Source organism: Acanthaster planci, linkage group LG04 (assembly GCF_054643075.1).
Source record: "Acanthaster planci isolate LZ-2023a linkage group LG04, COTS_SCS, whole genome shotgun sequence".
In the NCBI taxonomy this organism is placed as follows: Eukaryota; Metazoa; Echinodermata; class Asteroidea; order Valvatida; family Acanthasteridae; genus Acanthaster; species Acanthaster planci.
In genome coordinates, this window is record NC_141780.1 from 20,181,622 (window position 1) to 20,205,124 (window position 23,503).

The following is a 23,503-nucleotide window of genomic DNA, read 5'->3' on the forward strand; positions in this document are numbered from 1 at the left end:
TGGCAGTGAAAAAGGCTGGCAAGAATAAGTAGACACAACTCGCACAAAAACATGAACTGTCAGATTGTGCAAAGAGGACTAGACAGATGAATCAATCCTATGAGTGGCAACGTCAGTACAATGTTGGGGTTTTTTTTCCATTGTCTATATTCAAATCACATTTTGCAGCATTCCTAGCTTCTTTGGCCTCCTAGGGCAAGATCTCCACCTGGTAAAATTTCTTTCCAAAAGTGATATATTGGAAGTGCAAGTTCATGACTAGAATAAAAAGAAAACAAATTTGGTGATAACCAATTAAACACTTTGAATCAACACTGCCGGAGGCAACTGATATTTGCTTCTCATCTCATCACCCAATTCTTGGTCACATGTTCGACTGAGGCAGCGAGGAAAACTCAGCATACTAATCTCTTGGCGAGAAACAATTTGCACAAATTCCTATGTATGTTTTGTCCTAAGAAATGAGTTGAAATTTATGGATGTGGCCAATTATTTCCACTGCAGTTCGTGTAAACACAGACTTTCTTCATCCGCTTTCAAACTGAACACTTGGGACATAAAAAAAGGTCAAATACTCGTGCAAGACAAGCTTGTAATCCGAACCCGACACGGGAACAAGACCAAACTGGATCACTGTGGTTTAGTGCAAAAACAGGTGAAAATGCTGCAACTTGGATGGAGAGACCTATGGAAGTTTTGACCTATGAACGTTGTTGCCAAAAATTATGGCTGACCCCATCCTACCATGACCCCATAATCTCATCCCCCCCCAAAAAAAAGACTCTTTTGAAATGTTCTCCTTCAATAGCTTTGGGATTTTTTCTATTCTTACTATTTCACACTGCACACACACAAAAATGGGAACAAAAATTTGCTTACAGGTAAAATCACTAGTACTAAATCACATCATTTACTGAAAGCACAACACAACTTTTTAAAGAACATGTTATGGAAAATCAAGGAATTGGATTTATTGTCCGAGCTGGAAGCAAGTGTTAACCCCTACCCTCAAATGTTTTCGCTCAGCAGTGGCAAAGATTTCTCAGAGCACAGCAGGATATTAATTCACTTCTCATTTGCAGATTAAAAGCAAGCAAGCAACTGATACACAGACTCTGAAACAAGGCATGCTGTTACCAGAACCTGACAACTGAACTTGTGTCCTATTAATAGAGGGTTTGCATGGCTGCAATCTTTTTGTACCACAGAGTATGCACAAAGGAGATTTCCCTGTGGAACATGAGAAGTGCCCAACAAGATGGCTACCATGCAAAACCTCTATAGTATTATGTATAAGAATTCTGAAATTCTCTTCCTGTCTTGTTGAGTTGATCTAATGTAGCTTACTTCTGGCAAGGTTGTTTGGACATATTCGGACATTAACAGAGTCTAACCCACACTGGTCCTAGTGTTTGCGTCGCACTCAAGTTTCGGGATGAGACTAGTCACAAGAACAGCACTGGCTGGGTCCACGTCAGGACTTACATGTAGGTCTCATAACCGGTCTGGAGACTGATATTGACCTATTACGGTATTCCAACACTGGCTTGACCACCTTGAATGCATGGTCGCCTCTCATATTGTTCACAGAGGACCAAGAGTATTAAGCAGTGTATCCAAACAATGAACACGGTGACAAAGAAATAAGCATTGCAACACTATGTAACACTATGAGGATAAAAAAATGTGCACCACTTGGAACACAGCCAACAGCAAACAAGGTGCATGACACATATATACAAAATAAAGACCCGACAAAAGCAACAACTCATCCCAAACCATCCCAATCCCAACAATATGCAATACCAACAAAATCTTAACACAACTCAGTACAAGACTGCACAATGCTTGAATGGAAAGTGCAAGCAACGCAAGGCACTCCAGACATCCGAGCGGCGGCACGCCCGCAGACACAACACAGTGACACACCTCTCCTCGACATGCCAGGGATAGAGGAAAGGCCCGGGGGAGGGAAAAGCACACCAAACGTGGCATGCAGGGACAAGCTGGTCTTACCCTCGCCGCATCCTCCACTTGTTTCTTAGTCATGTTCTGGGTGCTGACCTCCTGGGCCTGATTGACGGGTGGATTGTTTTGGGGAGGGGAAAGGGGAGGGGCAGATGAAGAGACAAGAGGCGGGAGAATCCATGGGCATGCAATGTTAAAGAAGGCAGCAATGTTAAGGATGGAACGAGGGCACCCATAATTTTGGACACAAGAACACGTGTGAAAATGAGCACTCTGCTGTGATCGAGCTGTGTCCACTTGGTATTTTCAGTGAAAGCCTTGTCATTGGACCCTTGCTGAAAGTGGCATAACCGTTCGCTGTTTGGGTTTTCTGACACTGAAAATAACATAATGCTGTATATACAAATGTGATTCATTTTTAACTGCTTATCATGAAAGCTGAAAGCTTGAAATTGAGTCCAGCAAATCCATGAACATGAGTTTCCCCAAGCAAACATCTGCCTGAGAAAAGAAAAAGGTGTTACTGGTCAACATATCAGAACAGAATCAATTCTTGCTATGTGGAGGAATTGGTGAAGAAATGTTTAAAGGCTCAATGACACTGGTCCCTAGCAACAGATGACCCTGTATTAAGGAAAGTCAAAATGAAAGACATGGTACCTGGGAGGTTTGTGTATGACAGTTAATTTAAAAATGAGGAATGTGGGGCGGCCATGTTAGTTCTTGTTCTACAACAAAATTAAGTAATTTTTAATAATTAAGTTATTAAATGAAAGGAAGTCCGGGTGCTAAACGTAGCAATGAATGTCTCCAAATTAGCATTCCAAAAGTTATATGGAAAATTGGGGTTTTTTTGGCTATGAGCACTGACTGCTTGTACATTTTTGCTTCAAATGTTTCTGCATCTTCAAAAAACTACAACAGTCTAACAACTAAATGGCATACTCTTTGCAATTTAACTTTCCTCAACAAGCCTAAACTAACCTCCAGCAAAAAATCTTCCAAAATCCTCCAAAACTCCTAGCCTAGATTTATGGATTTGGCAGGGCCAGGAACTAATGCCGTCAAGAGTAATCAAGACAGCAAAAGTGAAAATAAAAAACGTTATCATCCCAGATCTTTGGTCACGTTTGGGTACACTCCTGGGTAATGTTGAAGCCATACCACTGGCACAGCAGCACACCATTCAGAATGGTGGAAATAAGACATCATTTCTTGGAAAGCAAGATTACAGTCCACTGTGAACAGAAGTAGCTGCCAATTCACAATGTTGCAAAGGCAGAAAAACCAGAGAGCTGGAAAAGCAATGCAGCAATTTAGCTACATGTGATGCAGAATAAACAATTCATAATTTTCAGGAAATTCAGACAAAAGAATGGTAAGGTTTTTTTTTTAGACAAAAGAATGAAAATTCCAACATATCGTATCAGTGATGTCGTCGAGCCAATCACGATTCCTTTCACAAGTCCCTCCACACCTCCAGCCACATGTCTGGTCACAAGTCCTTTCATAAGGACCAGTCACAAGGAATGAAGTGTGCACTCACAAACAAATGCTTTTGTAACAGTCCATCTGAACAGCTTATGACTGGGCTTACGACTGAATGACTTGTGAAGGTCTGGTGAAGGACTTTGCAAGGACTTGTGATGGACCCAACTACAACAATGTAGGAAGTGGAGATTTCATATTTCACCAGTGCAGACGATGCAATTTTCAAGAGCCTGAAAGGGTGCGGTGAAAGTATGAAAACCTTGAATAGAACCCATCATTCAACACCAAATGACAATAACAACTGTTGATCCATGAATGTACTGCAGTTTGGCAGGCATTCAGATTACTATGGCATCAAAAGTGTAATCTATTAAAAACCTATTTTAGACCCTTTGTTCAAAAGACAAACACGCTGACTGTTCGAAAAAACAACTGTGCTGTGTTCATGTTTATTTCATAGTACACCCTCTAAAAACTCACTGAAGAACTGAGGAAAGTTATACTCTGTGAATGCTGTATCATTTTTAAATTGGCATACAACTGAAATTCAAGATTTGGGGGTGCATTTTGCCATAGCTTACCTTCTCTGAATAATCGATATCCACAGTCATCATCTCCTTGAGCGTCTGCAGCACTTTGATGCAGAGTTTCTCTTCTTTCTCCTCTAGGAGTTTCTCAGTGTGCTTGATCAATCTGAGGAAGGAGGAACGTAGGAAATTGTGAATTGGAAAAGAAGTCTGCAATCTTAAAGTAATCTTGATCCGTTGGACACCTTGGTTTGGCAACTGACAAAAAAGAAAAAACGATGTGAAGTGGACTATACTCAATTCAGTTTCTTTCAATTCTAAAGGAAACAAATTATCACATGAAATATCAAGTTGACCAAGGAGCACTTTTATGACATTTTAGCTTTTATTCAAAAGTAGCATAAGAATAAAACTTGTCTGATTTAGAACTTGAAACCTGGTTCTTCTTACATATCCAGCAATCATAACTAACATAACTGCTCAGAAGATTAAATCTGGTTTCATGATAGAATTGACAGGGGTGGGATCTGGGCCTGCATCTTTTGGAACATCCCACCAGAGCTGAATCAACTGAGCAATCCAGCCCTCCTTTCGGTGGTCTCCTTCCAACGGAATTTTGCCCGGGTTCCTCGTTAGAGTTAACATCCCACTTACTTGCTGATGAAGCCTCCGCTCTCACACTTCTGCCTGGCCTCAGTGCCCGGAGGGAAGAGCAGCTCGGGTCTGTGCAGGACGTCCACCAGGACCGACAGCTCCGCTTGGACCAAGGGTCTCAGCTGATCCTCGAGGAGAGACACAATATCCTGGGGGGGGGAGGGATAAAGCAGACAGGAATGCACTTCAGATTCAGGGATGAACATGGAAGCAGGACGCAATGCCAGTCCATCGGTACTGAAAGGCACGGCAGAAATATGCCATATTACTATTAATGTCTTAGAATGGTTGGGTAAAGCATGGTTTCAGATACATATCCACTGCCAAGAATGTATCAAGGAGGAGGGTCAAGACTTCTCGGGGGGGGGAGGGAGAAGCACTTAGCAGCAGCAAACTGTTGAAGCAATAATGGTGGAAGGGAGTCAGTTCCAAGGTATTCTGAAGCAAATCGGTGGTTTTCATATCCCTTCCTCCCTGTTTCATTTCTCTCCATTTTTCAGTAAGTAACCCCCCCCCATCGCCCCCACCTCTGGACACCTATGGTTACCCAACCTGTTCGACATGGCCCACAGCCTCACCTGCAGTCCCTCGATGATGCTGCGGTAGTCCCTGGAGATGGCCACCATGGAGTCCCGCCGCCGGTTGGCGTTGTGGCTCAGCCAGTGTCGCGTGTGCTTCATCACCATCTGCGACTTGGAGAAGAGTGTGTTGACCTGGCTGTCCAGATCCACCGGTATGGCGATGCCACGGTTCTTGGCTGCCACAGATCCATCGGACATTGTCACAATATTTACACCAAAAAATTAGCACTGATTTTTCCTGAAGATGAACAGCGCGCACAGTTCATCATGTCAAGGACCTTCTCTCATACTTCTTCCCAACTGAGATTACTTCCATGGCGTACCCACAAACTTACCTCTCTATATACCACTCAGACAGGCAAAGCTTTAACAATAGTTATTACGGTTGTGAGTCTTCGACAAGTCTGATTAAATACACTGAAGGGTTCAGTATTCCAGCAGAAAAAACACAGGAATTCTCAAGAAACAGACTGGAAGTAGGAGGCCGCAGGTTCAAACCGATCTTCAGTCAACTTCTTTGCTCCTCTTTATAATTAATATGTGAGCACCTAGTCATTTTTCCATATTATTTGTTCCAGAATAAACACAGAAAAAAAACCAGTACTCAAATCTATGGAGAAGACAGCGACTAAATACGAACCTGCCGGGGGGGGCATTAAATCAATAAGAAATAGATCCATCATGTGGTCCCCTGCATTTATGCCAGTGTTCACCAAGGTATTCCAGCCTACCTATATCGGTGAGTGTTTTGATACAGTTCTGCACGTGATACTGCTGTCCCCTCAGCCACTCGCACTGCGACACCCTGAAGGCCCCCTGGAGTAGCCTAACAAAGACGGGCTGTCGGGTCTGCAGAAAACAAGCAGTTTGGACAGTATAAAGGCAATAAAAGTGCAGCAAGGTGGTTTCAAACAAGTACGCTTGAAACAAGATTGGAGGGCTGGGAACGATAGTAGACCAGCCCATTACTGTCCCCATTTTAAAACTGCTCCTTGCCCCGGACTGGTTTCAAATGTACTGACTTAAAAACAACCCACCACTGTCCCATTCTCCCAATTGATAAATAACTTTTTGGTGAAGAAGTAAAGTAAGTTGAAAATTCACATTTTTCTGACATTTTGTTAAAGGGCACCTCTAAAGAAACCATGTTTTCTCTGATTTTTTCTGTTCAAATAAATACAGAAGCTTCCAAACTGAATGCAGTGTCATTTGTCTTCAGAGCTCAACTATATAATGGATACATGCATTATCTGGCACGCACAAGGGTCTATCCACAATGAACAGAAAGCAAGGGTTCTCCTCGTTGTCTCTGTTTTCTCAGAATGGTGCAATCAACATTCAGAATCTGAATCTTAACCTTTTAAGTTTGTTGTAGTTGAGCTCTGATGACAAATGACACTGCATTTGATTTGGATGCTTCCATATTTATTTGAACAGATAAAATCAGAGAAAACATGTTTTCCTTAGAGATGCTCTTTAAATTTCACTCAATGTTTTGTGAATAGAAACACCCCTCTTGTTTTATCTATGGTAACTGCCTTGTATGCACAGTACACAAATCTCCATGTTTGGAAATTGGTGCGCACAGCGCACGACACAATGCGATGCACAACGAAGCACAGCTGGTGTGAAATTCTGACCATGAAATACACACTCATTGGTTGTCATGCACATCCCTAGGTAATGAGGTCACTTGTCATGTGTCAGGGCTCGACTACATATGATACGAGCATAAATTTTATATGAAGTGGGGGCAGTGTTTAAAATTCATTGGTATCTATATTATCTGTCATAAACTACCCACATGACAGGCTCTCAACCAATAGGAATGGGGAAACCGTCATGAAGCACTTATGAATATAAACTGACCTCAGCTTATCCATTCTGAAAATACGCTTACATCAGGAGTAGCTTGGTCTCGGGACAGAAAAGTTGACAATACCCGTATGTCCATTGCAGCCGGTTGTGCACACAAGAGAAAGTGGGAGGTTATAATATCGTGAGAAATATTGCGGTAACAAAAGTACCTGTACTGTCGTGCTCTGCTCGGCGAATGGTGAACTGAAGAACATGGTGATGATGTTCATGACGGTCTCAGTCACGTACTTCTCCAGCATGTGTTCGGCATGTTTGCGGTCGTGGGTGGCATTGCACACCTAAGGATGTGACAAAGTGCAGTATGCTCACGGATGAAAAGTCATTTCCTTTGCTTAGATAGAGTGTGTTTTTAGCACACAACTGCAGCATCAAAGCTCGTCATCTGATCAATAATTCTCTCTCCGTCTGCTGTGTTGTACTCAAGTACAACCACTATGCGTTGATTTGATTGCTTGTGCGGAAACCTTGAACATCGAAACAGGCAGGTCCAAAATGAGAAAATGGAAAAGGATTCGGATTCAGACATTCTGAACCAACAAAACAAACAACGACTGGGCAAAAGTTCCTCGGGGGAAAAAAGAAAGCTTTTTAACTTTCAATTAAATTTTCACTTGCCCACAACATTTGAAAACTCCGGAATCTTCTATATTCATCTTTCGCATAAATGGCTCAATTACCGTGTCCATGTCCACCAAGAAGTTTTCAAATAGGTTCCAGACGTGGTTGCTGGTGTAGATCTCTTTCATCTCAACTTCAGTGTCCACATAGCAGTGATTCAGAAAGTTGATGTAGGCATTCTTCACCTGAGAAGACCAGCCAGAAACAGTTCAAACGTAACTCCCCATAAAGAATGACTGACATCATGAGACAATTACATTTCCTTCCTGGTCTCAAAAACCCGACTGAGATCCAGTGTGAGAACCATTCTTGAACACGCCAACAATTTACCAGTTATACACGAGCCCAACGGCACATTCTTAGAGCCTTATATTATAGGATCTGCGACTAGGCCCTAACTTGTCCACCTTCTGTAGAATCATCAAAGTCTACCGGGCAACTCCAAGTGATATGGGATGGTTAGGATTAAATGCTTTCTTAAAAAATACAAGCATGCATGGTTGAATATATGCACTCATTTTGAGAAGGAACATAACGCATAAGGACAGCAAAGTCTGTATTGAGCCAATCTGGCCCATTTCTTGTTTCCTTGGCAACAGACAGAATCGGACACAACTATGCCAAGCAGCTGGATTCGAACCCCTGACCTTCTGCTCCGAAGCCTAACCATATGGCCCCCAGTCAACCCTTTGGTGTAAAGATGCAGAGGTCAAACAAATTCTGCACGGGAGTTGTAGGAGCTACCAACCTCTGGTAAGCAGTCCGGGTGCGTGGCCACTCGGACAATGTCGTCCAGCGGCAGCAGCGAGTGGCACTTGATCTCGGTGTAGACGTTCTTGCCCTCAGTGCAGCAGGCTAGCAGGTAGACCAGGTTGATGTGGTACTGGGAGGGGCTGGAGGGGTCCACGCGCTCCCGCTCGTCCTGCATCATGTTGACAAACATCTGGAAGGAGGCCTTGTCGTTGTAGAAGAGCAGGACGTCTTCACCCGCATTGACCAGCTGGGGACAGGAAAGATCCAGGAAATTGGTTCAGATGGTAAATTTGTGAAACCGATTGTACTGCTCAGGAGTTGGGCAAAGATAGAAACAGGGCTGAGATCTGAAAACCCTCTTTTTTCGTGGCGAACCCTGGACCCACCTCCGCCATGACCATGTCCTGGGTCTTGCGGATGTACTGGCCATCTGCCTTAACGATGGTCTGCAGGAACTTCAGGTACTGAACATGCCGACCGTGGGTGGCGATGCAGTGGACAAAGTGCTGGACCACCTGCTCTGTGACTTCGCTGCACAGCTGGACGTTATCCATGTAGATGGAGCACATGGTCTGGGCCTCCAACAGCTGTGGTTAGAGATAACAACGGGATGATGGTAACATTTAAAACCAAAAACTGCAGATATGATTATATCTCAGTGTAACATAGATACATCCAGTGCTTAGAATAGAAATGCTGAGTTAGTATAGCTTGCCCAGATGGGAAATCTTTCATTATCACACCTCACACATATTAACGATAGAGAGCTGAATTTTCACTGGCCCATGCACCACTGTGTCAGTGCCTATTTTTGCTGTATACCAGCTGTGATCCAGGGATCGGTGCATTGATCAAAAACACTAGACAGTAAACTGTTGCCAGGCAACTGATAAACTGCTACTCAAATGTACTGGGCATGCCACACATGAAAAGAAAGCAGCTCATGTAAGTATTTTCTCGTGCTCGGTGACGCCATGAAGTATGCTTAAATTAAGCATAGGTGGTAGGACACACTGAGCTACGGTGTGTACGAATTGACAAAATATTTAAGTTCTATATTCGTAAGGAAAGACTGCAGTCAAATCCTTGTTTGGTTCTTTTTCAACTGGTGTACTTACTCCGGGTGTCAGGAAGAGGTCAATGTGTTTGTGAAGTAACACCTGATTGGACGGATTTCCCCAGCAGAAGTTCTGGAGAAACTCATGTGCCAATCGCATCAGCTCATTCATACGGGTGTCAGCATTCTGTGGAACACACAACAAAACAGTTCGAGAATTAATCAACTACCGCAATACAACGGACCTATGATTTGTTTGAATCTTTAAAAGTAACTAAAAAACAAATTTCTTATGTCAAAAGGTAAATTAGATTTCAATCATATTATGCCATTTTTGCACGACAAAAATGACAAACCCTATACTGATACAGAGTATTCATTATCAATAATTAGTGTTATAGTCAATCTAAAGTCCTTCCACGATATCAGTAACAACAGGGTGAACAATGACAAAGGAATGCTTTTGTCACAGTTCAGCTCATGACTTGGCGTCAGACTAGACTTGTGAAGGACCGTTGATGGACTTCAGGAGACTTGTGAAGGACCATTGATGGACTTCAGGTGACTTGGGAGGACCTGTGATGGACTTTAGGGGACTAGAGAGGACTTGTGATGGACTTTAGGGGACTTGAGAGGACTTGTGATGGACTTTAGGGGACTTGGGAGGACTTGTGATGGACTTCAGGAGACTTGAGAAGACTTGTGATGGACTTCAGGAGACTTGTGAAGGACCATTGATGGACTTCAGGTGACTTGAGAGGACCTGTGATGGACTTTAGGGGACTTGGGAGGACTTGTGATGGACTTCAGGAGACTTGAGAAGACTTGTGATGGACTTCAGGGGACTTGTGATGGACTTCAGGAGACTTGTGAAGGATCATTGATGGACTTCGGGAGACTTGGGAGGACTTGTGATGGACTTCAGGAGACTTGAGAAGACTTGTGATGGACTTTAGGGGACTTGAGAAGACTTGTGATGGACTTCAGGAGACTTGTGAAGGACCATTGATGGACTTCAGGAGACTTGAGAGGACTTGTGATGGACCTCAGGGGACTTGTGAAGGACCATTGATGGACTTCAGGAGACTTGAGAGGACTTGTGATGGACTGAACCACAACATTGCAAATAATCCACATACAGACGAACAGGGCATGTATAAACTTTATTTGGGAAAAACTGTCCTGACCTTCTCATATGGGATTTGTAACAGTTCGAGGACCACCGTGTGAGCACCCATGTTCCTGAGCAATCGTTGCTCATGCTTGCGGTTCTTGCGAGTGCCGCTTCCCTCTGACACGCACAGCTTACTGAGGCGGATCAAGATCTGAAATGCAATCAACAAGGATTTCTTGATTGTAACTCTGCCCGGCCTTAGAGGACCCAATGTCATGATATTCCTGAGAAGAAAAATGTGCTTCACAAAAAAACAAGTAGCCGAGAACCGGTTGTGAGCCATATGCTTTGCATAACATTTTGGCTGGTAACCTGATTTTTTGCCAATCTCATCGAGGCTGATATCAGCAGTGAGCAGCTAAACGCAACCCATGAAACATCTCTTCTCCCCAACCGCACAATTCCAACCCAGTTCATACAATCAACTGTAAATCACAACCCATTTAGTCTCTGCCTTCAAACAAGCTTAAGACATCCAACTATTATTACAACTTTATGACATCCAACCCACTTTAACAAAACCAAATGCAACCAACCCGACTTATCCAGCCATAATTGCAATATAAACAACTACAACTAACCCAACCAATCCAAAAGGCCAATGAACTGACGACGTCAAGCTTTGTTCACAAATAAGCTTTACCGTGGAGTTCCATCATCCTCTCCTGAATCCCACAGCACAGAGCACATGTAGAAGTTTTAAGATTGACGTTATTGATTCGTAGGCCTACTTCAAACCAACCTCACTGCGAACAAGTAAATACCCCTGAACCCAGCCCATACTGACCAGCTGTATGCTCTTATAGTTGCTAGTGCTGGTTGCATCCAGAGGAGGTCCCAAATCCAAGTCGATAGATGATCCTTCACTGGCACCCAGCGATCCAGGAAACTGAAGGGAAAAAAAACAAAGTGTTGTCAACAGTTCATTTCCAAACAAATTCTTGTTCTCACAATCAAAACCTATCATTTGAAATTATTACACTGTTTACACCTGTGACTGAATCCTACAAAATCAGTCTTAGACCATTTTTCACTAACTTTGGTTTGTTCTTCCATTTGATTTGTCATTCAGTTTGGCATACTGATGAGCATGGGCATTATATGAATAAATAATGCTGAAGGTTCCTCTTGATTTATATCGTATTAGATTCTTTTAAAAGCCTTGACCTTGGAAGTGGCTCTGGCAACTTCCTGACTCATTTTGTTAGGTTGGGTCAGGGTCACATATGTAGAGGTTTCACAACTTTTCCACTAAAAATATATCTAACATGGTAAATTTCACTTCAAGCTTCCAATATTAGTCCATTTTATATCAGCCTAAAGAGAAAGATCTCAACCCAGACTCAGATCATGTCCCCGAAAACATGCTAAATATTGCAACCAAAAAGAAACTCAAGTTGACTTTTAGCCCAAGTCAACGATATCCTTGCCCAAAGCTCTAAGGTACAGGAGAAGACAACAAAACGTTTAGTTCAAAGACCCAAAATACAATTCCTTTACCAAAACAACGACAAACAACTTGAGCTCATTGAAAATGTAAATTTGCTCTCCAAAACGGAATCCTACAGTACATTAAAAACAGAGAAAAATTAACACTTGGAAACTGCTCACAGAGATTCCACCACCTGAACCAAAACCATGTCCGCAATGGACAATGTGACCCAAGGAAACTGAGCGAAAGTTGGTAACCAACCTCATGGGCGCCAGCAGCAAGCATCATGCTACTGTACGACGACGTGCCAAGAGTCAAGGGGTACAAAGATAACTGATACCAGAGAGAGTATGCGGAGGGAGAAACATGAATTATGCATTAGCTGAAGTGGGCATGAGGCCAGCATGTTCTGACCAGAATGGCCTGAGTTCTGTTTAGCTCTTTACAAGCTCAGAGAACTAAAGCAATGTGAAGTTTCCAAGTCAGTGATGATATGGACCAATTAAATTGCACTGGACCAGGCCTGGATGAAGTACTCTGTAGGCCCCAGACACCACTGTTCTGTGGGCCCTACTCAGCCTGAGGCACCAGCACCAATTTCAAAAGTGTTGGCAACGACTGCAGCCATGCATTTCAAGCTGATGTGAAACTGAACAGCATAACTGTACATTGTTCCCGTGTACCCAAGACGGAAAATTCACAAAATCATCAAACCTATCTCTTGTGCGTGTAGTTGTTGGTTTGTGTGGTTGAGGGAGTTCTGTAGCACACTGTGGCATTTTAGCAGGGCCAAAATTTTCTGTTGGGCCCAAATTTTGTGTAACCCAATTTTTGCTGTTTTGTGGGCTCAGTGCCTGCCAGATAATCTGGCCCTCTGCTAAACAGTCCACTCCACAGCGCTTGCATATGTGAGTTTCTAACAGCCAGTGCAGGAAACCACTGCATGATATTCTTGTATGCAGTTCACCAACGGCTTTTGCTCAATATTCTAATATGCATAGAACAATGCACTTAAGCACCCTCGCTTAACGGGTAACCTTTTCTGTAAGCACGCAGCTGAATGTGACAGACCTATACAGCGAAGAGAAGCGGCATCGTCTAACCCATCTAATGGGTAGAGCCAACCAGCGTTGGGATCACTGATTGAGATCCATGTGAAACAAACAGGCCCTAACATTCAAACCTCAGGGCCGATTACATTCAGCCCACTGAGGGGAATTTACTCCAGAGAGGCGAAGAGGGATTCTGACTTTTATTGTCAAGGCATCCCTGACCTTAGAAGCGCACTCACGAAGCCATGTCATTTTAATATGCATTCAAAGCTTGGAAATATTACGCTTTAATTTGGCCAGTGCAGATTTCATTACAAAGATAAACACCTCACTGGCCCTACTTTGAAAGTTAGGGTTATGATTTCCTCTCCTTTTCTTTTCATGAGACGGTCGCTTTCCCTTTGCAGAGTGAAAAATTCCTTACAACTTTAATGAAAGCAAGCTGATAAACTTTCTTCAAACCTTCACCTTCAGCACTGAGGGATCTAAGGGTTGAAAACAAAAAATAGAAAGCCCTACATCACAGCAGTAAAAGATTGCTAATTCTTCTGAATAAACAACAATCCCCCCCCCAAAAAAAGCGGCTGTCCTAAGGTTGGGACCTCACCTTCTTTGCTGCTTTTCCTTTGCTCTTGCTCTTCTCCTTCTCCTGGTCCAACTTGCTCTTGTAAACCCAGAGCTCCGACTTCTCAACCAGGAGTCTCAGTGCATCCAGGTCTGCCTTGATCTGCTTGTAGTTGTCCACATCGTTGGACGTCACCAAGAGCTGGACCTGGGGAATGGAACAGAAGAAGCATCACTCGGCACTGCGGCTCTCTGCATCACTCCCAGCATTTTCAAGGTTTTAACGGCTCCACAGCAGCATGGGGTCTATGGTAATACATTAATGTCTGCCTAAAGGTACCCCTTAAACTACCCCTTTTTGTGTTTTATATCAACTTCTATCCGCAAAAAACACCTCGAAGGAGATCTCTGCATTTTTCCCAGTTGTTTGAAAAATCCTGAATATCAGGAAAATCCTGATGAAAAAAACCTGAAATCAGGAGAAATCCTGCCAAATCTCATTTAAGAATCTCATTCCCTCGAAGAGTATCTCCCTTATTGAATAAACTATGACTCAGTTTGGTTCTCTGTGCTTACTTGGTTGATACTGTGCTAAACGAAGTTTTAGCTCTTTGTTGAACTCAATATATTCTAATCTGACACTGATAATACACAATGCCAATTGATGAAGCAAAGTGTAACGAAGCTAAAAACCCGGTGACTAATCAAACTCCTTTACAACTCTTGTTGTAAATAGTTGATTACTTGGGCTGTAATAACTAGCCTGTGTGAATTTACTACAGTGAACTGGGGGAAGTTAACACCAAACGGACCGATCATGATATTCCTTCCATGACTTCACATCAGGTTTAGAGCAGAGAGGTACAGAGGAGCATACCGCAAAGGGTGGAGATCTTAAAGTAAATTGGGTCACTGATAAAACCAAATCTGGACAGAAATTGGATAGTAAGTACAAAAACGGGATGGAGAAAACATCTCATAAATGCACAACCAGGGTGCTTGATACATGCATTGAATAATACGTTACAAAGAATTGTCAAATCGACTTACCTTGGTAGTGCCCGATTAGCGTAATTTTGTAACTGAGATGCAAGTCTATTTTGCAATAGGGTAAAAAACTCCAGCAATGCACTCGATTTGTGTCAGCACTGACCTGCTTGAAAGCCTGCAGCACCTCCTGTCTCTGGCTAAAGTGGCGGAAGAGCAGCTGTAAGGCCCCCGACACCAGGGGAGGGTAGTCGTGCATGGTTAGGTGAAGGAGGACGCGTAGGAAGGTCCTGCCGCCTTGGGAGTCCAGGTCAAGGTCCACACCTTCCGTGTGACCTTCAAAGATCCCCTCAGCCTGATCACCTGTCCAAGGGAAGAAAAGACCAGCTAGTTCAGACCTGTGATGTGGCACCTTAAGGTTAAGCCTTGGCCTTAAGATTTGATTTTAAGGCCTTGGCTTTACAGCTTGAGATCAAAGCCTTGGCCTTGAAGTTCAACGCCTTTTCTCTGACACTGGTTAAGACAAGAAGCCAGGCTCATATAGACAAATCCAGCAATGTTCATTGGACATTCCCAATGGCCCATTTTAATGGTGGAAAGCACTGTGCTGGGTTTTACACAAGGAGCAACTGCCCCAGAACAGTAGCTCCATGGAACAGTTACCACAATGCTCTCCACCACTGGTGGGGGGCCACTGCAAATGACCACTGACAGTGCTAGCATGGTCAACGGTCTCATCTTACAGATGCTTTGCTCAAAAATTTTAAAAGCACTGAAGGTACTGGTTATTTAATGGCCAAGAACAGGTTACCAGCCAAACTGGCATGCAATCTGTATTCTGCGACTGGTACTCACCTAATGGAAGAGGAACTGGACATCTTATTTATATTCGAGAGCTTACATGTCTTCACCATAAATCAAAATGGTGTTTGGGTCATCCTTGTTCTCCATTTAGGCTGTTGGAAAATTTGAATTAGCCCCAAAATGTGCATTTGTTTGTGTCTCAGCACTGGCAGGCAACCAGCTTGGTTTCAATACTACTAACACTGGGGTCGTTTTCCAATACTCAACTTCAGCTCCATCTAAGGCTTCAACTGTTTTTTTACTAGCTGACTTTGAAGCTGTAAGTGCAGTAATCAGTCTAATAGCGCCACAGAACATCAAATAAGATGCAAGAGAGACAAAAATTTCAGTAATCCAATTTAATTTAAACGCTTCAGCACCACAATCGGGGATTGGTTGTGGGAACGAAGCCCAAATGGAGACGAAGTTGGGTATTGGAAAACGGCCTGGGATTCACACTACACAAATGGATAGCAACACCACAGGTTAAGTTACAATTCATGCTAACCTGATTCACAGAGACACAAGGAGCTGTCCTAACAGACAAGGTTGAGTTAAATCAATCATGTCTTAATTATTGGTCAGTTTTGTCTTATATCAGAGTACAGCCTATGCATATAGGTTACTTGGGAAATATCGACCAGTTGCTGCTGATGGTCGTCGCTTGAAACTTGGGTCAAAATCCATACCTATAGCTTCTAGGTTGATGCCGGGGCTGTCGCTGCCGTCCATGCTCTGCCGGGAGTGGTGGACCTCGTCGTTGGCATCCTTGCTCTCGTCAAAGTCTCTCTTGAAGATGGAGAGGAGGCAAGAGATGCGGTAGTCCAGACGCACGTTAAGGATGAACTGAAGACAGACAAAAAATTTGAATGAGATTTCTTCCAAGGAAATTCACAGCCACTTTCTTTTTTTTTAGCCATTTAGACTACTTACCTCAAGCTGAACACGTAGTTACCATGGATAAGCTGTGTACTGACCCTAAAGAAACTTTTGATACAAATTGTGGTTACACAGCACAGTGCTTCGGCCTCCACTTTGAACTTATGTGCACAAGGAATAGGCACTACTCTCAAATACCAAAAATCTGATAAAAAAATATTTCAAATAGATCGGGCTGTGCTGTTAATAAAAGTCTGCCTGAAACTGTCTGATAAATTTTCACTCCCACTTTGTCCATCAGTCCATACAGCCTGGAAGGTTTTCCCCGACCTTCAAGTTGGCTTCGTCTTCGGCTCCAGACTTCCGTTTCATGGATACAATTGCCTGTGTTGCGATCCTTGGGCTTAGAGCAACTTCCCATTGTCTGCTATGGAACAATCAAATGACCTAAACACAGTCTAAGTTTCATGGACATTTAAATGGTACCAAAGGTACTTTCCCCTCCCCCAATACCTGTAAAATCTGAATGATCTTGAGTTTGGTCTCCATGACGAGTTCGTCCTCCTTGTTGTGGTTGTCAAGCCCCCCAGCAGAGGAGGCACCGCTGGGGCCCCGGGAGTGATGGGTCAGCGGGGAGTGGGGCAGGCCGCTGCCCAGCACCATGTTGGTCATGACGGCACCCACACCGTGGATAGAGCGGAACACGCCGCCCTTACCTGCAAAACGAGCAGCTGGGTTTCAGCACAGCTGATCACAGGGAATTCCCACCACGTAAGAAATCTCAACGACGGCACAAGGAACAGACTTGACTGCGAATGATGTACATTTCACACGAGACACATGCACAGGCATTCTGGCATCCCACAAATTTGCATCCTAACAATTTCCTCAGACTACTTTTTTTAGTCAAGGTACTGCGTAGACAATTAGACATCGGACTGACCTATGGAGTACAGTCACATTGCAACTCTTTTACATGCAAATGAGCACCGATTCCGGATAGGTTTCTGCAGTTTCATCTGCCTTACAACAAAACTTAAATCTTCATCAATTCATATAAATATCTGCTCGAGTTGACAAACGGAGTCTAGCAAATAGGACCTGGTCACAGGTTCCGTTTCTGATATCTTGCTGCTGTTGTGGTTTATTTGGTGATCTACACGTGTGCCACAGCAGCACGTGTCTACACTTCTTATTCCTGTTTTGTGTTAGGGGACTGCACTGCTTGTTCGTCAGCATGGGAGATTAAGTGGCAGGAGTTTACACGAGTCTTTGGCCGCGTCCGAAACGGGCTTCCAGAGCTACGGCTAAGTCTACCGTCTGCGGGTCTCGCCACGTTTACAATGGAGCGAAGACCAAGACCTAGCTCTAGACAACAGATTCGGATGCAGCCTTTGTTCTCATTTACAAGTGTCATTTACCAGGAAGAAAATTGACTTGGGATACGCACTCTTACAGCTGCTATACAGAAGGCCTTGCTTCACAAAGTTGACAGCTTGAGCTTTTAGGGTTTTTTAACAGTTCGCATCATGCAGACATCAAAATGTGCAGAGAATGTCACTGACTTTTCAGAGACTATTTCCATTCAGATAGGAAAGTCACTGTGCAAGATTTATAGCAATCGCTCATGCATCCAGCTCACACTATACCATGGCAAGGCAACCTGCCTAACAGAAATGTCTCCCCAGGAGAAAAGTAAATAAATAAACAAATCACTCTGATTTCTACAACAGCAACTTCCTGCTACAGGCATTCCTGCAAACAAAGCCAGCAGATTATATAATGGAGACTCTTACCTAGGACTGTTTTTGCTTCTGCATAAAAGTGTTCAAACCAAGGCAAAAAACAATATCAATACTCAATCATTTTAGATACCCATCTTTCACTATTAGGGATAACATCATTAACAAGGATATTGGCTCAGTGACACTGCCCAACCATTTCTAGGTTCTATGATTATTATTGACATACTGTAAGTTAAAAACCACACTGCACACTTAAACCATGGGGAAGAGGTTCAGGACAAACACAAAGAATCACATTCGCAAGAGAAGTATTAAAAGGTATTTAAAGAGAGGTATCAGAGTTTTTCAAAGAGAAACATGGGAGCTATTCAAAAAGAAGTATAGGAGGTATTTAAAGAGAAGTATAGGAGGTATTCAAAGAGAAGTATAGGAGGTATTCAAAGAGAAGTATAGGAGGTATTCAAAGAGAAGTATAGGAGGTATTCAAAGAGAAGTATAGGAGGTATTCAAGGGAGAAGTATAGGAGGTATTCAAAGAGAAGTACGGGAGGTATTCAAAGAGAAGTACGGGAGGTATTCACAGAGAAGTACGGGAGGTATTCAAAGAGAAGTACGGGAGGCATTCAAAGAGAAGTATAGGAGGTATTCAAAGAGAAGTATAGGAGGTATTCAAAGCGTAGTATAGAAGGTATTCAAAGAGAAGTATAGGAGGTATTCAAAGAAAAGTATAGGAGGTATTCAAAGAAAAGTATAGGAGGTATTCAAAGAGAAGTATAGGAGGTATTCAAAGAGAAGTATAGGAGGTATTCAAAGAGAAGTATAGGAGGTATTCAAAGAGAAGTATAGGAGGTATTCAAAGAGAAGTATAGGAGGTATTCAAAGAGAAGTATAGGAGGTATTCAAAGAGAAGTATAGGAGGTATTCAAAGAGAAGTATAGGAGGTATTCACAGAGAAGTATAGGAGGTATTCAAAGACAATTATAGGAGGTATTCACAGAAAAGTATAGGAGGTATTCAAAGAGAAGTATGGGAGGTATTCAAAGAGAAGTACAGGAGGTATTCAAAGAGAAGTACAGGAGGTATTCAAAGAGAAGTATAGGAGGTATTTAAAGAGAAGTACAGGAGGTATTCAAAGAGAAGTATAGGAGGTATTCACAGAGAAGTATAAGAGGTATTCACAGAGAAGTACAGGAGGTATTCAAAGAGAAGTATAGGAGGTATTCACAGAGAAGTATAGGTGGTATTCACAGAGAAGTATAGGAGGTATTCACAGAGAAGTATAGGAGGTATTCACAGAGAAGTATAGGAGGTATTCACAGAGAAGTATAGGAGGTATTCACAGAGAAGTATAGGAGGTATTCACAGAGAAGTATAGGAGGTATTCACAGAGAAGTACAGGAGGTATTCACAGAGAAGTACAGGAGGTATTCACAGAGAAGTATAGGAGGTATTCAAAGAGAAGTATAGGAGGTATTCACAGTGAAGTATAGGAGGTATTCACACAGAAGTATAGGAGGTATTCACACAGAAGTATAGGAGGTATTCAAAGAGAAGTATAGGAGGTATTCAAAGAGAAGTATAGGAGGTATTCAAAGAGAAGTATAGGAGGTATTCAAAGAAAAGTATAGGAAGTATTCAAAGAAAAGTATAGGAGGTATTCAAAGAAAAGTATAGGAGTTATTCAAACAGAAGTATAGGAGGTATTCAAAGCAAAGTATAGGAGGTATTCAAACAGAAGTATAGGAGGTATTCAAAGCGACGTATAGGAGGTATTCAAAGCGAAGTATAGGAGGTATTCAAAGAAAAGTATAGGAGGTATTCAAAGCGAAGTATAGGAGGTATTCAAAGAAAAGTACAGGAGGTATCCAAAGAGAAGTATAGGAGGTATTCAAAGAAAAGTACAGGAGGTATCCAAAGAGAAGTATAGGAGGTATTCAAAGAGAAGTATAGGAGGTATTCAAAGAGAAGTATAAGAGGTATTCAAAGAGAAGTTTAGGAGGTATTCAAAGAGAAGTATAGGAGGTATTCAAAGAGAAGTATAGGAGGTATTCAAAGAGAGGTATAGGAGGTATTCAAAGAGAAGTATAGGAGGTATTCAAACAGAGGTATAGGAGGTATTCAAAGAGAAATATAGGAGGTATTCAAAGAGAAGTATAGGAGGTATTCAAAGAGAAGTATAGGAGGTATTCAAAGAGAAGTATAGGAGGCATTCAAAGAAAAGTTCTATGATTATTATTGACATACTGTAAGTTAAAAACCACACTGCACACATAAACCCTGGGGAAGAGGTTCAGGACAAACACAAAGAATAGGAGACATTCGAAGAGAAGTAAAGGAGGCATTCGAAGAGAAGTACAGGAGGTATTTAAGGGAAAAAATAACCACAGCACTGATTACAATTGGCACACTGCTAAAAAATATTTTAAAACTAATACAAACTAATACAGGGTACTTCAAAAAGAAAGTCTAAATGAGCATAAATTTGTCAGTCCAAGGTAGAAATGAAACCAAAAAGAAGTTAGGATGAATCTCTACATTGCATGTACATGCCTATGCTTCACTACAATATTTTGATGCCAGCATATCTTTCTGAGGTCTGCAGAAAGAGTAATCATGGAATTGTTTTGCATTATCAGGGATGCCGGCTGTCCTCCACAGTGGGACTTTCAATGCCTCTTGAAAAGAGAAAACAAACTTGAAAATTCCAGGTTTAGCACAGAGTACTGACAACAAAAGGTAACAGACCAAGTTTCCGCTAACTACCCATATGCACGGTATTAGTAATCTGCTATCCCAATCCTTTCACTGCCAAGCCATAGGTGCATGTCAAGGCCTTAGACTGGAGAGAGAAGGAAAGCTTTTGTTCTACACACAATCAATTTTCAAAAAACCTGTGCTGGCTAGTTTGATTAGGGGCCAGTTGTTGACGAGTGGTTTGATAGTAATGTACCTTGTGCCAACACATATATATTCAAGATGAGGACTTTCCTAGTTGAATGACAGTTAAACAGCACCTAGGAAACTCATGATCCTGGATATCTGCCGTTATCATGACGATACACGTAGCCGTTGATAACACCAGTGATGTGATCAAATGATATAGGCTTGTTCCCCTCAGTCAACTGGACAAGTCCATCAACTGTTACCTAGCACGCACGTCATCAGAGTTGGTGAAATCATGGTTAATCGTGGTATTCGATCTGACTTTCATCAAGTACATGTACTTCTCTTCGTCTCGCACAAGTTAAGCTGGAGGGTGCCCTCAACAGCTTCGCACTTAGCCCAAGCCAGTGTCACTGGACTTTCATCTTGAGACTATACATCGTAACAAGGTCTTTACAACTGGCTAAACACAGGCCAGACATACACAGATTCTCGGCAGTGATAGAGCCAACGCGTTAGTGTTAGTAAGGGTTATTGATTAATAATAATTGAGCTCGTGCAAACTGGAAAGTTTTGTCAAAATCAAACAGGCCTATTTACTTAAGACATCACCCTTTGTTTACGTGTGCCCTTTCCTGAGGAACCACAGGGGACCAACAGTCCACTGAGCTCCATAGGAAGGCACATACAAGTACATGTATGTAAACAAAGTGTGGGCAAACTCTTGCAGGGTTTTGGACCTTCTGGAAGTCCAATTTGGCAGAACAGACCAATTGAAGGGCAAACCTCATAAGTGTTAGGCCACACAGTTACCAAGGGTTCAACTTTGATCATTCCAGTCAGGATGCTTTGAGGATCCCACAGTTTGTTGACTTTGAAATGATGTCATATTATACATGTATTTTTATAATTATCTCAAGTTTATTCTTACAACGTTCTTGAAACAGTGATGGAAACAATATCTACATTGTGCCACACACAGTACTTAGGACTCTCCCAATTAGAAAACTGTTTGTCACTGAGTACATCAAAATTACTTTTCTTACAAAAAGTCAAACACATTCTCTGCATATCAAGAAAAACTTTTCCACAAATAAGGAAGTCAAGCATACTCTCTCTTTGTTGAGAAAACCCTCAAACGTAAAAATCAAAAAAAGGGCAGAAAACACAACGGCGTAAAAGAAAACTGAAATACAAACCTCTTTAGGGGGGCAGGGCCAACTTAACCTTCGCATGGTAAACCACAAAACACTCGTGCACTGACATGATGAGGGCAGCATGCAAGGGTTTTTAATTGGGAAGACAAATTAAAGGGCACGGTGAAGAAGATAGGACGAGCGAGGAGGAGGGGTGATGCGAACCGAGTTACCATACCTTGTTTGGGAGGCTCTGCAAGTACAAGAGAGTGAAGTGAGATTGAGAATGAGAAATCCAGTGCCGGTTAATAGACGGGGGAAGGTTTTTTTTGGTTCAGTTATCGTCCAGGGAGGTTTTAGATGATCCACTCTGTGAAAATCTCAGGGTTTGTCCCACATCTCAGATTGATCTATAGCTTTACAAATGTATATCAGTTGGGAGACTGCATTAAAAATAGATTACAGGTGGGGCAGATTGTGTGACAATTTTATAGTGCTTCTGGATGTTGATGATTTTTTTTCAAATAATGAATTTAAGCGCTGCATATTTGCAAAAATCAAACTTATGCGTGATGAGTTAAAACCTAATGATCTACCTTTGGCATGGCATATGAGAAAACACTAACTATCCTGAATGCTCATTTGCAAAGATTCCCCCCCCCAAAAAAAAGGACAGTGTCCGAAATATGCAAGTAGAAATGGGGCAACTTAAAAAGCAGCAAATTTGTGCATGCTTGGAAAGAAATACAGAGCTTGCAGTTGATTTCTCTCATGCAGAGTTATATCCAAATCATGCAAGTAATGGTGGAATTACAGACTTTCTGACACTGAGGTTTTCTGAGTGGTCACAGTTTGATTAAACAACAAACTTTTGCAATTACATTAGTAGCAATTATCAAAGTTCAAACCGGAAATACTTGTCATTGGGTTACACATCTGCATTATTCTGTGCATGCTATGTCACTGAAACACTTTAAACAAGGGGTGACTGGTTATTAGTTTGAGGTTTGAATGTGAAAATCAACGGTAAATCGCACAAGTGAACTAATCCACAAAAACCTATCGGCAATATCACAGCAAAAAGACAAGAGTGCTTTGAAAGGTTTCGTGTGTAGAAATCATACCCAATGGTAAAATCTCCCCTGAAAACAACACTTTGGGTGGTGAATGACGTCATGTGCACGTGATGAATAACACAAACAGGGTTGTGACGGAGTTCCACCAAAACAGCACTTGGCATATTGAGGAGTGCGAGTGTAACAAAGGCTGCAATTTTTGAAAA

General features: G+C 42.3%; 1 protein-coding gene across 7 annotated transcripts in view; it reads right to left on the bottom strand.

Annotated features, from left to right (window-relative positions):
- The window catches only part of itpr1 (inositol 1,4,5-trisphosphate receptor type 1), a 115,491-nt gene that overhangs the window by 49,481 nt on the left and 42,507 nt on the right, over positions 1–23,503 (bottom strand). For 2 of the 7 annotated variants that reach the window (XM_087135272.1, XM_087135276.1), the window contains exons 22-39: positions 22,460–22,474; positions 18,255–18,272; positions 16,972–17,174; positions 16,269–16,425; positions 14,903–15,099; positions 13,793–13,957; positions 11,489–11,590; positions 10,715–10,852; positions 9,589–9,714; positions 8,857–9,057; positions 8,466–8,717; positions 7,777–7,902; positions 7,249–7,377; positions 5,953–6,070; positions 5,219–5,397; positions 4,641–4,789; positions 4,041–4,152; positions 2,017–2,073 (exon numbers count right to left, since the gene is read on the bottom strand). In XM_087135272.1, the coding sequence (XP_086991398.1) occupies positions 2,017–2,073; positions 4,041–4,152; positions 4,641–4,789; positions 5,219–5,397; positions 5,953–6,070; positions 7,249–7,377; positions 7,777–7,902; positions 8,466–8,717; positions 8,857–9,057; positions 9,589–9,714; positions 10,715–10,852; positions 11,489–11,590; positions 13,793–13,957; positions 14,903–15,099; positions 16,269–16,425; positions 16,972–17,174; positions 18,255–18,272; positions 22,460–22,474 (2,444 nt within the window). The remainder of the gene's footprint in view (positions 1–2,016; positions 2,074–4,040; positions 4,153–4,640; positions 4,790–5,218; positions 5,398–5,952; positions 6,071–7,248; positions 7,378–7,776; positions 7,903–8,465; positions 8,718–8,856; positions 9,058–9,588; positions 9,715–10,714; positions 10,853–11,488; positions 11,591–13,792; positions 13,958–14,902; positions 15,100–16,268; positions 16,426–16,971; positions 17,175–18,254; positions 18,273–22,459; positions 22,475–23,503) is intronic. The other 5 variants (XM_087135274.1, XM_087135278.1, XM_087135273.1 and 2 more) reach the window with 4 other exon arrangements.